General features: G+C 43.2%; 1 protein-coding gene across 2 annotated transcripts in view; it reads left to right on the top strand.

Annotated features, from left to right (window-relative positions):
- LOC138472141 (solute carrier family 35 member E2A-like) overlaps positions 1–15,472 on the top strand; it is a 729,883-nt gene that overhangs the window by 361,915 nt on the left and 352,496 nt on the right. For both annotated transcript variants that reach the window (XM_069610153.1, XM_069610154.1), the window contains exons 5-6: positions 1,653–1,773; positions 3,452–3,505. In XM_069610153.1, coding sequence (XP_069466254.1) covers positions 1,653–1,773; positions 3,452–3,505 — 175 coding nt within the window. The remainder of the gene's footprint in view (positions 1–1,652; positions 1,774–3,451; positions 3,506–15,472) is intronic.

The raw sequence follows: 15,472 nt of genomic DNA, 5'->3' as shown, positions 1-15,472 counted from the left end.
GGATGAGCCCATAAAGAATGCATTTGACCTGAGGGGGGTGACGAAGATATGGATTCCAAAGAAAATTGTGAAGAAAAGGTGAAAATGATGTATGAGGTGGTCGAGGACTCGACCAGAGGGGAAAATGTAGAGGCATATGTACACATCATCCCTAGTGCCCGGCCCCTCACCTCCGTCATACTGGAAGAATAACGGGATGACACTGTGTATGACACCAGTTATCCTCCCAATACTGCATCGAAAGATACGAGAGACATTATGCCCTCAGACAAGTGTATCGAATGTACCCTCACACTGATGTGGTGGAAGGATGTCTGCATACACCATTGGACATAGAAACGCGTAGAACATCTTTGGCCTCCATCTGAACACAGAATGAAGAATTTTGGTTGATTTTAACAGAGGTTTGAATCTAATATGTTGTTGTAAATAACCCTAACTTTGGTAACCGGAATCAAAAAATTGGTTGATTCGTCAGGACTGCGGGCAGCAAGAGATGGGAGTGTCCAAAGACTGGACACTATTTGTTTGAACCTGGAGCTCAAGGCAGAGCGGCCATCTTGGTTGTGTGCCCTGTAGCCCCTTTCCCCCTCCTCCTGTCCCTGGGAGAAAAGTTTTATTGCGGATGTGTAACAAATTTGTTTGCCCAAATGCAATGCCATGTGCTTCAAGAGAAAATAGATGGTGGAATTAAATGGAATTCTATTTTACTCCACTGAACTTTCAATTGCACAATTCAAGTACTGGGATTAAAAAAATCGAAGAATGGAATCTGAAAGACTGCATCGAATATGAACGTCGACCTAAACATGATTACTATGGTTTGGAGTAAAAAATCTGTTCTTCTATTGATTATTTTTATTTTTTTTATTATTAGAAACTATAATGACAAAATTCCTGCCTACGAGTAATTATTGAAGCGTGTAACTGATCTTTTTGGGAAAAGCTAGTAAAGTGTGTGTGTGTGTGTGTGTGTGTGTGTGTGTGTGTGTGTGTGTGTGTGTGTGTGTGTGTGCGCACATGCACATGTGTCCATCTTCCGCGTTTTGCATTCAGTAACGTGATGGCGTAGTCGCTGGCTGCGGACGTTTAGCTACGTTGTGCACCAATGTCATGTCAAGAGTTGCAGCATATCAGTTGGACATGGCGATGTCCGCTTGATGGGCGGGCGTTATGATTTACTGCCGCCATGGCACTTGAACTTCGGGCGATTTGATAAACGGTTACGTTTATCGCAAGATGGCGGTTTCAGATGCATGCGGTTGACGTGTCTAAATGTCAGAAAATCAAAGGTAAAATGCATTGGAATAAAAATTGCGATCGATATATGCTCAAAAATACATGCCCTAATCTGCATACCCAGGCCATCTACCTTTGGTAATGGAACTGCATGGGAGGAGTATGTCAGATGATTGTGGAAAAAAACGTTTCGGCAGGACATTGCATTTTATTAAAATCATGTTTCTATTTCTAAAATATCGGTATAAATTGCGGTTGTGTTTCTACACCTCCATTGGAGTTTTATGTTTGAACTTTAGGCCTGGGTGGCTTTCTAGCCAATCACAAATAGTCCTACAAATACTGGAAGATTGCTACATGTCTCAATGTGTACGTAGCTATTCCAATAGCCTGCTTTTCTCTTCTCTCCACAGGCTTTGTGGTAACTATGTCCCTCTTGCCTGTAATGGGCGGACTGGCCTTATCTACGGAAACTGAACACAGTTTCAACATGCTGGGCTTTTCAGCTGCCCTATCCACTAACATAATGAACTGGTGAGTTCCCATTGTTTTTTTTTCTCCAAAAGATTGTGTATGTATCTTTAAATTCACTTGAATGGCCCTGCTGGCATCCTCCAATAACAAAAATGCCATTCTGGCATATCATTATCTGTGTCTGTTTCCTTACATGCCAAACTGGATGTACGAAGTAACCAAGCTATTGAGCAGTATTTGGAAATCTCAGCATCTCAGCATTTGCATTTGAGGCTTTGTGCCTTAGAAGGCACAGATCCACTTTGGAAGGCTAGTACAATGGTATTTCTTTGTAGACACAGGTTAAAGTATTTGCGGCACAGGTGTTTTGTTTCTTCAACACCCACTAACGTTTAATAATGGCCTGGAAAATCCTTGGTACAAGCCTCGCTGCGTTTAGGCACGACCTGTAATGAATGGTCATCAACATAGTGGATGCTATTCAACTACCGATCCTGTCCTATAGCAAGGCCCAGCAACAATGGTTGCACCCAGCAGCAAGGATATCGGTTTTTCAGGGGAGAGCTAGATGAAAGAAGAGTTTGCACCAACAAGCACTTGTATTTGCATAGAGTAAAATGTTTGGGACCCTTGTGTACTTAAAATGTCTGGCATCAAAACAATCAAGTTAAGGATTAACAATGTATATTTTCTTTTCCAGGGTGCTTTGTAATTAATGTAGTCTTCATTTATGACATTTTTCTTTATTTTCTAATATTGACTTGAACCCCTGCACCCTTTTATAGCCTGGTCTTATACAGTAAAGATTTTACATTTTTCTTTGTGTTTCAATTTTAAAAAAATCCCCATACACTGGGTGCTTTCCTGGCATATGATTCATATTTGGAGATTTAGCCTTACTTTTGGTGTGTTCATTAGGAAGACACCACAACCAAAGGAAAAGAAATAACAGTGTATTTTTGCTTGTTTGCATTTTCGGTCGATCAACTGTGAGCTTTCTGTAAATGTGGAGAGCAGGATTTGCATTATTTAATTATTGTCAACAGTTCCCTTCTGCCCTTGCTCGTCGCAGCCCGCTATATCCTGGGTTTGTCTGTAGTGCAGTATATTGTGCACTTTGACAGATCTCCTGGGGGAGTGCATGTACATTCTTGGATTCTGTGTGAGATCCCCTCGCCCAGCTTCTTTGCAAATATCACCAGGAAGGTACTCTTTCACTGGTCGCTCTGCTGAGGCTGTGCTATGACAGGCCTCTCCATACAGAGGTGATGCTGACATGCACTACAAATGAGTCCTAAAATGCAGCGGCCCAAAGAGCAGTGAAAAGACAGATTGTGGGATACTACTGACCCTGCCAAATGAGTAGAGCAAGTTGGTGGGGCATGGAGAGTGGTACAGGAAACAGAGGGTGATCGGATTAACAGTAGAGAAGAATGGAGTTTCAAAGGGAGAGAATGAGATGGTGCAATAATTTGGAGAACTGATGAAGAGTGGAGTAGGGGGGAGTGCTGTTGGAAATGAGTGCTGGAGGAAAAGGAAATGTATCTCAAAATACAATTTTAGTCAAGGTCCATGCTGTGTGATACTTTGAGTTAATCCCAGCTTTTCAGTTTTCATTCTGTTAACAGTAGTTTTGTTTTCTCAATTAGTATTGGTCTTTACATTGAAGCATGCGAAGAGTTATATTTTATGTTGACGAAATAATGTTTTGCTTTCTTATCATTTGTTTTAAATTCAGTTTGCAGAATGTCATTTCGAAGAAACTGCTTAGTGAAGAAAAATACAGATTTTCGTAAGTAACATCTAGAGTTGAAACCTATAAATGCTTGTTTAGCTATCATTTATTTCGCACACGATGGAAAACTCAATTGATTCTAGGCATGTAATCTACTGAGCTGCTAATTGATCAGCATGAACAGATGACCACCCATGACTTGGATTGTGTAATTAATTTAGCTAAATTTGCCTAGTTAAATTTACATTTTTCATTCCTTTTTGTATTACCATCAAAGAGGCAGGCTGTCGAATTTCTTCAACAAAGGCACTCCAAAAGTCTGGTTGTCTGTGCTGAAAAACTACAATCACCTTCAATCTTGCTTTTTGTAAGAGCAGGTAACAATAGCTGTTGATAGATGGATTGAAGTGTACCACTACGCTTGTATGGCTGGATTCTGTCTATTAAATAAATGATTAATCTCTCTTGAACAAGTTCTGAATGCATTGAGGTTACACAAATACTTTGAACATTACTCATTGCTCAAAGAGATCACAAGCTTCAACCTATGCAGAGATATTTAGCTGAAGATTAGTCAGGCTCTACATTCTTTTCACACTGCAATCTGCATCTAATAGTCAACACTTAAGAGTTATTGATGGAAGACATGAAATAAATCATACCAATTATGTTTGCTCAGGGCAACCATCACCAAATCTTTGTTTTTTCAGCCTGCCATGCCATTATAGAGGGAGAAAGACCATATGCAAATCAGGCTTGGCGCCACTCCTAAAGCAGACCTAAGCAGAAAAAACACTCTCCTTAACTGCTGCATTGTAGAGAAATAAGCCTGTTCTTCTGCTCCAGCCTGGTAATCTGTTCAAGAGCTGCATTCCAGGGAACTCTCTTTTTGAGGTATTCATTTCGAATCAGAGAAGAGCTGAGCTGCCAGGACATGGACCTAATGTCAAAACCTCAGTTAATCAGTGTTCAGTTTGAGCCCTGACTCCCACCCATGTGCTTGGCATATCCTGATTGATACAGCTTGAAAGGTCTCCCCTGGATCCCCGACTTAGAAATCAATCTTCATGTCATCTGAAGACCAAGGGTCTTGGGGAACAGTGATCTTTAAAGTGTTAAAAATAATTTCTGCTAGAAAAAAATGGAACAGCCCCAGGCCCCCCGCAAGGCTTGAGTGACTGACATAGGAAGGCCCATCAGGGGTAGGCACAGTTAGAGAAAACCCCACAAAACTAATGTAAGGGTGTAGAAGAAGTAAGCTAAAGGTGGCATGGTTTTGGTGTTAGACCTTTATTTGTGTGTGAAAAAAAAGGTCCTTACTATTAACTTCTAAGAGGGGTTTCCCTGCCTCAAAACAAATACTTAAGTGTTTCTCAGAATGTCCAATACCAAAATTCCACCGTCCTGTATCAAAAACCTACTTCTATACCTCACACTTTTTAACTAAAAAGTAAACTAACAAAGGTTCCTTCTTTGAGGAGAATGGCTCTGTTCTCCTTCCTGGGTAACGTTCAAGAGATTATTCTCTCGAATCAAAGTTACCAGGGGGGAAGGACTCCCTTCCCCTGGCTTGCGGGTTTCATCCAGTCCTTGCACAACTTGACCACTAAGAGAATGGCTTCCTTCTCCTGGAACAGCTCCTTATGCTCTTCAATAAGAACCAGAGGGAATGACTCCTTTCTTCTGGCTTCTTGATCTTCTCTCTCAGTTCAGGACCAAGAGATAGCCTCCCTTCTCTTGGTATGCTTTGATACGTTTATTTCTCAATGCTTTCAACTTCACTCACACTTTGCCACTGCTTCTCAACAAACACCCAGATCTTGTCAGGGTCTGAGACCCTTCTCTGATGGCCAGTAGTTTTATGAGCGCCATTGGAACGAGGAAGTGTTCCCTGCATCAACGGTTCCCTCTGTATTCCCGCCGGGCCTCGTGTGTGTCCTTTTACCTTCACACAGCGTCAGGCACTGCTCTGGTTCTTCCAGCAATGGGTTTGCCGCTCTACTGGTTGCAGGTGCCTTCTCCTTCGGCCGACAAGCTCCTTGCCGTTTTTGCGGAGAACCCACCTTTGCACTCTCAGCATCTCTGTGACCGTCGATTCACCTGGCCAAGATTACACCACTGCTGTTCTTTCCAGGATGGGCAGAGGAATCTGCTCCTGCAGAGTCCCCGGTCGACCCTTACAGTGTCTCGCCAGTGTCTGCTACTCTGCCTGCTTCTGTCAGGATTTCAATCTCTGGGTTCCTCGCTCCTCGAAGGCAACCTCGAGTCAGTTTCCTTTATGTAGGACTGTTTCCGCCTCTGTCTGTTGTCATCACCTGCAGTGCATAGCCGCAGGGGTGCTCTTCATGATTCCAGTGATCCACTTTGTGGTTGTAGTTGAAGGTGTAATCTACATGCTTCTGATGTTCTTCCCAGTCCTTCCTAATTGGTTGGCTTTATCACTATGACAATAATACATATGTTTGCTCCCTAAGGAAGGTATGGATGTGGAGTGTAGGACTAGGGAATGTGTGGTGATGGCATTTCCTGGGCGGCATCCCAGGTGGTCGTTCTTCTCCCCAGAGGGGGTGTTCCTCCCCACGAGGTCCTTCCGCATTAAACCACCCTTAGGGGGACTATTGGGTAGCGGCCTCACCTCCCTATCCTCATGAGAAGGGACTCCCTCCTTGTGGAGAATTTATGCCAACTTGTGAATCCTTACACTAAGTAATTGCAGTAGGTTACGGTGGTATGCCTGACCAAATAGAGTCCACAGCCAACTAAATTAACAAGGTCACAGAACTCTGAGATTGAATGTACTTCATTTTCTGTAGAAAATGCTGTCCTGCACCCCTGATGAACTATATAAAAAATGTTCTTCCAACTTCAAATTTGAGTCAAGAAATTGCTTCACTATTCCACAGTTAGTTTTTTTGGCAACTCTATTGGGAGGATCGTAAATGTTTATATTTATGATCTTGGTTGAATGTGTATTGTCCGTTTTTACTAGGACAGCTAGTATCATTGCGGACAAGTGTAGGGTGGTTAATGACCAGGGATGTCATACTGAGTAAACCACCTTGTGGGCTATCTTTCTGTCCTTTTGTGGCTTGCACTTGAGCAGTGCTGCGCATATCAATCTCACATAGTTCCGTGATCCATGTCTCTTGTAGCGCTATAATTTGAAAAAGATGGATATTATCTAGCAGCCGGTCGTCTGCCGACAAATGATTAAAACCTCTGGTGTTCCATGAGCACAGAAAACATTGATTAGGGTGGCGTGCCTGCAAAGTGGGTCTTAAAAATAGTGGGTAACCAATGCCAATATCCTGTTTTGTTTTCTGGTTCATCAACTTGTGTAACATTATTACCAATACTAGGCTCAGGTCCTTCTCTTTGTGTTGTTTTTAAAGGCAGAGGTAAGTGAGGAGGAATGTTCTTTTCTACTAGTATGTTAGCTCGAGTTACTGGGTTCTGTTTCATACTTACTTGTGGATATTTATTTTGCCTCATGTCAATTTCATTGCAGCTATAGCCGAATTTAAAAATCTAATTTTCATATTTTAATAAATAGGCTATGGTCAGATTGGAACCATACATGAGAAGTCACTTGATATCTATCTTCAAGCTTATCCATGATTACGATATTGTCAGATGTAATCATTGTGAGTGGTAAATGGTGTTATTTGCATAAGAGTAGTTCTGTTTAATGGGGGGTTGCAGTCAATGCCTGAATCGGATTTAATTTCTAATGCCTTAACGGTGTCTAGCTCGAGATTATTACTAGTCTTGCTTATGGCTTCAGAGTTATGTAAAGACTTATTACTTTTCAGCAAGGCGCAAGTTGCATTCAGCTTGGTAATATCATCGCATTATGTACCGCTACCTGCCAAATGCTACACGTTTTATTACAATTATCAACATTGGCTGGGCTTACATTGATTGTATTAATTATAGGGGCCACAGCCACCTAACCTGTTGCTCACTCTGTTTGGATCTATCGCATTGAGATTAGTTCACGTAGATAGTTGCGAATATCACTCTGATTTAATATTTCTTTCAGAGGTTCACCTGGACAACAACTAGCCACCTGGAATACTCATTTGAGTTTCGTCACTCAGTTGGTCAACATCACTATTCTCACCTGTTGGCTTCAATATTGCCACTTTTTTTTTTTTTTTTTTTTTTTTTTTTTTTGTATTTAATCAACAGATTTTTACAAAAATGATTTTTTGTCGTAAAATTCGCATAAAGCTGGTGCTGTCGCTAAAAGTGTTGCTTTAAAATGTTGCTTAAAATGTGCCGTCCTCGCGGACTATGCCCGTGGCAGATTTAGTGATTCTAGTATTTTGTACGTAGCTATCTGCCATTTTGTCTTGTCTCCTCCCATTAAGCGAGCCCAACAAGTGTCTTCGTCAGCTATAGTAAAGTCCGAAAAAATATGTCTCAGGTAACGGCTTCTTACTTGTTGGTTTGCAGCACATTTTAGCAATAAATGACGTATTGACTCTATTTCTTGTATATTGCAAAAACGACAGAAATTGGATTCAGTTTTGCCTCTTATTGCCAAGATCTCGTTTGTTGGCAAGAGATTGAGGCGAGCACGTAGTAACATGTCTCTCCCCTTCCTACAAGGGAATTTTTTGATGAATTCTTGTATTTCGTTTAGTCTTTTTACGTTTGGAGGCAGATGTGCGGTTAACTTGTTTTTTTCTGCAATTTCCAGAGTTCGTATCCAATCGTATTCTCTTAGTTTTTTAAGGACTAATTTCGGGTTGGTGGTTAGTGTTTCTTCGTTCTCCTGAATTTGTTCCAACACCTGGATGTTGTCGTTTTTCCATTTCATTAGGCTTCCAGTATTGGTTCGTTCGAGTTCCTGATTTATCAAATTGTAAATTGATGGAGGCTCCGCCATCCGGCATTTCCTATAAAGCATCAATTTTGCCTGTTCAACAGAGCTTTTAAGGGACGGCAAGCTGAGCTCTTTACGAATCGCGGCACCTGATGTTGAGTTAGGCAGCATGAGGACTTTTCTCCAAAACTTTGACTCCATTTTTGTCCAGATATCTAAAGGCAGGTTTATCATGGCATCGCCTCCATATGATAGAGTTGGCATAACTTTTTTCTTGTAAAATTCTCGCACTGGTATCAGCGAGTATCTGCCAAACTTTCTATCTATTGCCCTGGCTTGGGCTGCCATTAGGTTTACTTTCGTTGTTAGTGCTATTTGCATGGCTTTGTCTTGTTTTGTACTGTCTAATGTGACTCCTAGGTATTTAAAGACCGAGACTGTATCAATTAGTTCGCCCTCCAGATTTAAGCTCGGTCCTTTGCTTTTTCTAGTCGCCTTCCCGAATCTCAGCAATTTGGTTTTTTTGATGTTGATTTCTAGCCGGTTTTCTTGCATATACTTCTGCAGACTTGCCATTTGTCGCTGTAGTCCCACGGGAGTGTGGTCCAAAAGTACTAGGTCGTCCGCATATAAGAGCCTCGTTATTGGTGTTTTACAAATTTTCGGTGGAAAAGATCGTATAGTTGTGTCTGAGCCATTTATATCACCAATAAATGCTAAGAATAAGGCCGGGGCCAGTGGGCACCCCTGTTTCACACCTCTAGCTGTTGGTATCTGGTTTGATAATAAGCCGTTTTGGTCCAAACGGATCCGCATGCTGGTGTCTGTGTATAGTGCATTAATTGGGTTCAGCAAGGTTGCAGGACAGTCCCATTCCTCCAGTTTAGACCAGAGCCTTGCCCTGTCTATACGATCAAAGGCCTGGGTCAGGTCGATGAAAGCCACAAAGATGCTAGGGCCCCCTTCCAGGACTTTATTTTTCAGGACAGAAAGGAGTAGAATATTGGCCGTCGTGCCCATGTTTTTCTTAAATCCCGTTTGAAATGGGTCTTCACAAGGAGCTTTTGCTGCCCATCGCTTAAAGTGGTCTAGTAACATTGCTCCAAACACTTTCCCTATGACATCGAGGAGCGCAATTGGTCTATAGTTCATTGGATTCTTTTTGTCACCTTTTTTGAAAATGGGTACCACTGTTGCTGATTTCCAGGACGACGGTATAGTTCTCAAATCCGCACATTTTCTGAAGATTTTACTCAGAAGACTTGCCCACTCTTCAGGATTTGTTTTTAAGTCCACATTTGTGACCCCGTCGGGCCCCGGGGCTCTTGAGTTCTTTAGACTTGATATCTTTAGTCGGATCTCCTCGGAGTCGTCTACTTTTAGCCATGGGCCTTGCTCGTGTCCAACGGGTTCGCTAGAGGGTTTCGTTGGAGCCAAGTACATTGTTTCAAAGTGTTTTACCCATGTTGTTTCTCCCACCTCATTTATTAATGATTTTTCTTGAACGTCCGTCGTGGCTCTCAAGGTGCTCCAAAATTCTCTTGTGTTTCTCCCACTAATCATTTTCAAGATGTTTTCCGAGTCTTGTTGGTAGAGTTTTAACCTGTGTTCTCTAACCCAGGCTTTGTAGTGCTTTGCTGCCGCCGCTGCTTCTTCGTATGCTGCCGGTGTATCATTAATTTTTGCTCTTCGTTGGATTTTGCGAAGGATGCGGCGTTTCTCCACCAAAGGTTTATCGAACACATGTTTTGGTGGGTTTCCACCAAATTTTTTTACAAATGTAGTTTTTTTGTACTTTGTTAGAAGAGGGATATAGTTAGTTTTGTTCTCCTCCGCTATTTCCGTCATGGAATTAAATCGATTTTCTAGTTCCACAATGTGCTCCTTTGATAGTTTTAATCGATTGCCTTGTCCGTTGACTATGATATCGGCTTTCATGTAGTCATTCGGGGGGCTTGATGCCTCCCAAGAAGTTGAGAGCAAATTGTGATCACTGGCCCTTGTTCTAATTATTCCAAAGTCTTTTGTTATGGCCAAGATCGGTTCTGTGACGAACATGTAATCTATTGTTGCCTTTGAATTATTTCTTTCCCATGTTGGCAGATGCTTTGGGTCTGAGAAGGCTTCTTGTAAATTGTGCAGATTTCTTGATTTCATCAGACGGGTCCATAGTATTCCGCGCTGTTCTCCCCGCTGTCTGTTTACTTGACTGCTTCCTTTCTCTGGATCTGTAGAGCATATTGCGTTTAGATCTCCGCAGATCATGAAGTGGTTTACTAAGTGTTCCGCCATGGCTATATCCAGTGCTTCTTCAACTTTCTCCAGGAAGGTAGTTGTTTCTGTAGATGCTGGATTCCAGTAGACGTTTGCTATAATTAATGGTGTTTTTCCATAGCTTTCTTTGTTATTTGTCTTGCGAGTCCATGAGGCTTTCACCATCAGTATTTCCAGGTTACTAATCAATGTCTTGTCTAGTGTGATCCCACTTCCGTTTTTGCAGGCGATCAGGAGCCCTGAAGATGGTCTTCCCAGACGGCCCTTATTTGCGGGTGCCAAGATTAAATCGAATCCTCGCATAGAGGGTGGTTCACACAGCCAGGTTTCTTGGAGGCATATTAAATCATATGCTCCTAAAGTCATGTCGCTAGCCGATAGGAGGTGAAGATGTCCTCTCGTATTCCACGAGCACATTTTTATTGTCTGCTTCTGTTCTCCTCCCTTGCATTTCCCTCGTTGAATGTGCTCGACTCCAGGAAACTGCTATTTTTGCTTCTTTTCTGTTAGTGCTTTTGGCAGCCAGGACCATATTCCTTTCATTGGGGCACATTTTAGTGAAGGTTCGCTCTCAGTTTTATTTTGTTGTTGCTCCTGATTTTGTTCCCTGCGAGTCGCTGTTTCCCTGGCTCTGTGAATGTTTCTTGGATCTTCTTGTTTTCGTTCCTGTTTTCGCGAGGATGTTTCCATGTCACTATGGCTGAGTCTCTTGTCTTCTGTCTGGTTTCTTCCATACTGGATGTTTTCCTTTAACTTCAATGATTTTTGACCTTCTCGCTTTTTCATTTCTTCCGTCTTTTCCTTAACTCCGAAACTTGTGTAACTTTTCTTTGTTTGTAAGTTGGAGTTACTCTGTTTATTTAAGTTTTTGTCTGGAGATTCTTTCCTCTTCCTATCATTGTTGTCATATTTTTGCTTTGTCTGCGTCACTTGGTACACCCTTAAGTCGTATCCCATGTTTTCTAGTTCTCTTTTATTTTCAAGGAGGGTGTTTTTTAACTTCGTTGACGCTATATGCAAGTAAGTTCTGGCCTTGGTGTTTCTATGACTTGGTTCTACCACTAATAAATCTTCTGATTTGATATATTTTAGGTTTCGGATGTATTTGAACAACTTTAATACCGAATTTCTGTTTAGTATTACCTTGTCCTCATTTTCTTCTACTTGCGTTATTTTAATCTGCCATTTCGCTTGGTCCCATTTCCTAGGCTTTGGGTTGGGCCACTTGGTCCTGTCTCTATGCTGTGGACTCAGTTCTCCGTAGCCACGTGATGAAGTTGTGATGATCTTTTCATTTTTCCCGCGTTTGTCATGTTTATATTTCGTGTCCTTGCTCGTTGGCGTATATCCTCTTAAGTTTTTGCTTTCGCTCTCTTGCTCGTCTTGGCGATACTGAAAATCGACTTGCTGTGTTAGATTTGAGCATTCTCCCTCGCGGGCCTCTTGTCTTGCGCGGGAATGGTGGTCTACCTTCTTTAGAGTTCTGCCACTCCGTTGATCTGGTGTTCTTGATCTCGCCCTTTCTCTCTCCTTTTTTGTATCCATCATTTGTTTCAGAATTTTTTGTCTCAACGTTTCAGTGACCTTGATTTCGTTTTTGTCTCTGCTACGTGTCTTTACCAATTTTTGTTTTTGGCGTTGTTCGGTCCGTTGTGAGTTTACCTCTACTTTGTTGTCTGCTTTATTGCTTTTACCGGCCACTTGTGAATACAGACTTTTGGAGGTTTTCTTTGGGCTTGAATCTGAGGTAGAGTCTTCTGACACGTATTGACTCAGGTTCATTAGTTCATCGTTTTCCAGAAAGTCATAAGTTATCTTCGGTGGTGCTGTCTTATTCGTTTCCGAGTTTTCCTGTTTGTTCATGGGTTCTATATTTGTATCCAAGCTCTCCTCCATGCGTACTTTATCTTTGTGGCTTGCAGGCCGCTTAAAGACTTGAAAAATCGCCTCTACTGATTCTGTACGTGTCTTAGGCAGCTTAGGTAACGATTTTTTTGTTCCCTCTTTTTTTTTTTGAACGATTTCTCCTCCCTGAAGTTGATCTCCAGGTACTTCAATTGTGATTTCTGGTTTGTTTGAGTTCAGTGTACACTCTGATTGTCCTAGACGGGTATTCATCTGAACTACTTTAGTGACTTTTTCTGTGGATGATTTGCTCTCTGTTAAGTCTATCGTGATAATTGTTTGAGTTTCTATAGTTTTTGTCATCGTTGCGTGAGCCTCATCTTTCCCACATGTTTGGTTGGGCATGGCTGATGTATCTTGGTTCGCTTCTTGGTTGTTTTTTTTCCTGGCTTCTAAAGCCATGATATATGCTTCTAAAAAGATGACTTTGCTGTACATCATTGCTTGGATACTGGTGTGATCCTTCAGTGAGTCAGCGATGGCTTCATAGAGCTTCATGAATGGAGCGAGTGCTATATTTACAGATGACATGATGGAAAGTAGGTCAGTCTTTTTGTTTAAGTGTTCCGCTGAGCTCGAAGAATATTGCTGCGTTGAAGTTCTCCTTAAAGGGGCGTCAATTATAATTGTTGTCTTGTTTCCCCCCAGATTTTGTGATGGTGCAACAGTGTCAAGTAAGCGACTTGGATGTTCCGTCGTATCTGGTCGAGGACTAAGTGGTTCATGGCCCCACTGGTTTTGATGGTGATTCTGTCCGTGTTTTTTCATTTGGGCCTGAACTGGAGTTGGCGCTTTGGACGGGATTGGTTGATCAACTGAGTGTGTGTTTTCCTCCATTTTGCTCAGATGTCGTTCCCGTATAGTCTCGTCGTTTACTATCGGGTCGGGCTCCAGAAGTGGATTTGTGGATGTTATGTTGTCTGATTCAGACGTATCTCCTTTCTCCAAATTTGAAACTAGTGTAGTATCTATTTCCCGCAGTGTTTTGTTTATCTTATCCATCCCTGTTTGTATACCACCCAAGGTTTCTTCTTTCTCACCGGTATCTGGTTTTTCAAATAGACTTTCCCTTTCCTGTTGGTGTTTTGGTTTCTCCTGTTCCCTGGCCCTTAAGTTGTCCCGTTTCTCCTTTCTTCTGTTGTTTTTGTGTTGATTTGTAGATGCAGGTCGCCATTGAGTGTCTCTATTTCTTGCAAGGCCGTTGGGGGGAGAAGTGTCTTAAGTGTTGCGGGCTCTTCACTTTCTCTTTCTTCTAACTGATTCAATGATCCCTCTTTCTCCTCCAATGTTAAAACGTCCTTCGCTCCTGGTTTTCCACTCTTTTTACAGTCTAACCTTCGTAGTTTGAAAGGGGGTAAGCATTCATTTAAAGCATCGAGTATCTCCATGTCTGATAGCTCCATGTGATGTCTATTTATCCCTTTTGTGTTAGATCGAGACGTGAAGTAGTTTGTCATTGGATTTTTTTCATTTGTTGTTGTCCTATTTTTGTTGAGATGTTTACCACCCTTGTTTCTTTTTGTGGTGATTTTAACCATTTGCCTTTGCCTTTTTTTGCTGTTAGTTGTTTTACTGCCTTCACTGGCCGTAAGAACTTCTTCCATGTCTATTTGATTGTCCTTGTCGTCTGTGCTGTCTTCTGCCTCTGCGTGGATTGCCGCCACCACTTGGATTTGGCCCGACGTCAACTCCCCCTGATGGGCCGTGCTGGGAGGTGCTCGGCTAGACTCGCCGGATGGTGCGTGTTTTGTGGTCTCTACGGCGTCCACCCCTCCCCCGCCTTCCTGGCCGTTCTCCACCCCACTCGTAGCTAAGGGGCCGACTCTGTGAGTCCCCGGTGTCTCAGCCGAGGAATCCCTGCGCTGGTCACCCAGGTCCATCGCGACCTGCTCCACAACGGGGTCCGGATCGAGCTCGGGTAGTAGTTGCAATGGTGGCGATGGCTGCGGTTGTGGTTTTTTCGTTGCATTTTGCGGAAACACCCCTATTGGAGACAGCAATGAGTTTGAGGGGTCTGTTTGTTGTATTTGTACATTTTGTTCTGGTTGCGGAGCCAAAGTCTGATGTAAAGTCTGTTGGCCACCCTTGTCTAGCAGACCCCATTCACTAATTTTGTCATTTTCGTTTCTCTTTGGACTATGTGTCGGTGTTCTCTCATGACCCCTTGAGGTGCTTCCCTGTTGTTTTTGGGTCATTTTCATGCTTCTCAGGCACCTACCTTCTTCTTCTTCTGGGGGGGATTCGCTGGTCTCAGTTTTTCTATTTGGTCTTACTGCCCTAGCGGCCATGTCTTTGTCAGGGATCACGGACTCCCGGCTTGATAGTACGCCACCAGCGCCTAACAGCCGCACAACAGCCAACGCCCTCTACTCCTATCGGGCTCAACGCCGCTCGGCAGCGCTGTCTCTGCTTTTGTGGCAGAGGATGTCACGTGAGCGGTCACGTGAGTCACAAAACTCCGCCTCCTCCAGGAAGCTGAGTAGTTGCCTGCAACTGCCTGCGGGTGGTAGCGCGAGTGAAGGAAACTCCCAGCGCTTACTCCAGGCACAGGCACAGAGGCTTCCAGGACACGGGAGCTGCACAGTTTTCAATTCGTTCTCTCTTGTAAGAAATGCGCCGCTCGGCAGCGCTGTCTCTGCTTTTGTGGCAGAGGATGTCACGTGAGCGGTCACGTGAGTCACAAAACTCCGCCTCCTCCAGGAAGCTGAGTAGTTGCCTGCAACTGCCTGCGGGTGGTAGCGCGAGTGAAGGAAACTCCCAGCGCTTACTCCAGGCACAGAGGCTTCCAGGACACGGGAGCTGCACAGTTTTTAATTCGTTCTCTCTTGTAAGAAATGCGCCGCTCGGCAGCGCTGTCTCTGCTTTTGTGGCAGAGGATGTCACGTGAGCGGTCACGTGAGTCACAAAACTCCGCCTCCTCCAGGAAGCTGAGTAGTTGCCTGCAACTGCCTGCGGGTGGTAGCGCGAGTGAAGGAAACTCCCAGCGCTTACTCCAGGCACAGGCACAGAGGCTT

This window comes from Ambystoma mexicanum, chromosome 8 (genome assembly GCF_040938575.1).
Source record: "Ambystoma mexicanum isolate Mex_15411 chromosome 8, UKY_AmexF1_1, whole genome shotgun sequence".
In the NCBI taxonomy this organism is placed as follows: domain Eukaryota; kingdom Metazoa; phylum Chordata; class Amphibia; order Caudata; family Ambystomatidae; genus Ambystoma; species Ambystoma mexicanum.
This window is presented reverse-complemented; position numbering and strand designations above follow the sequence as displayed.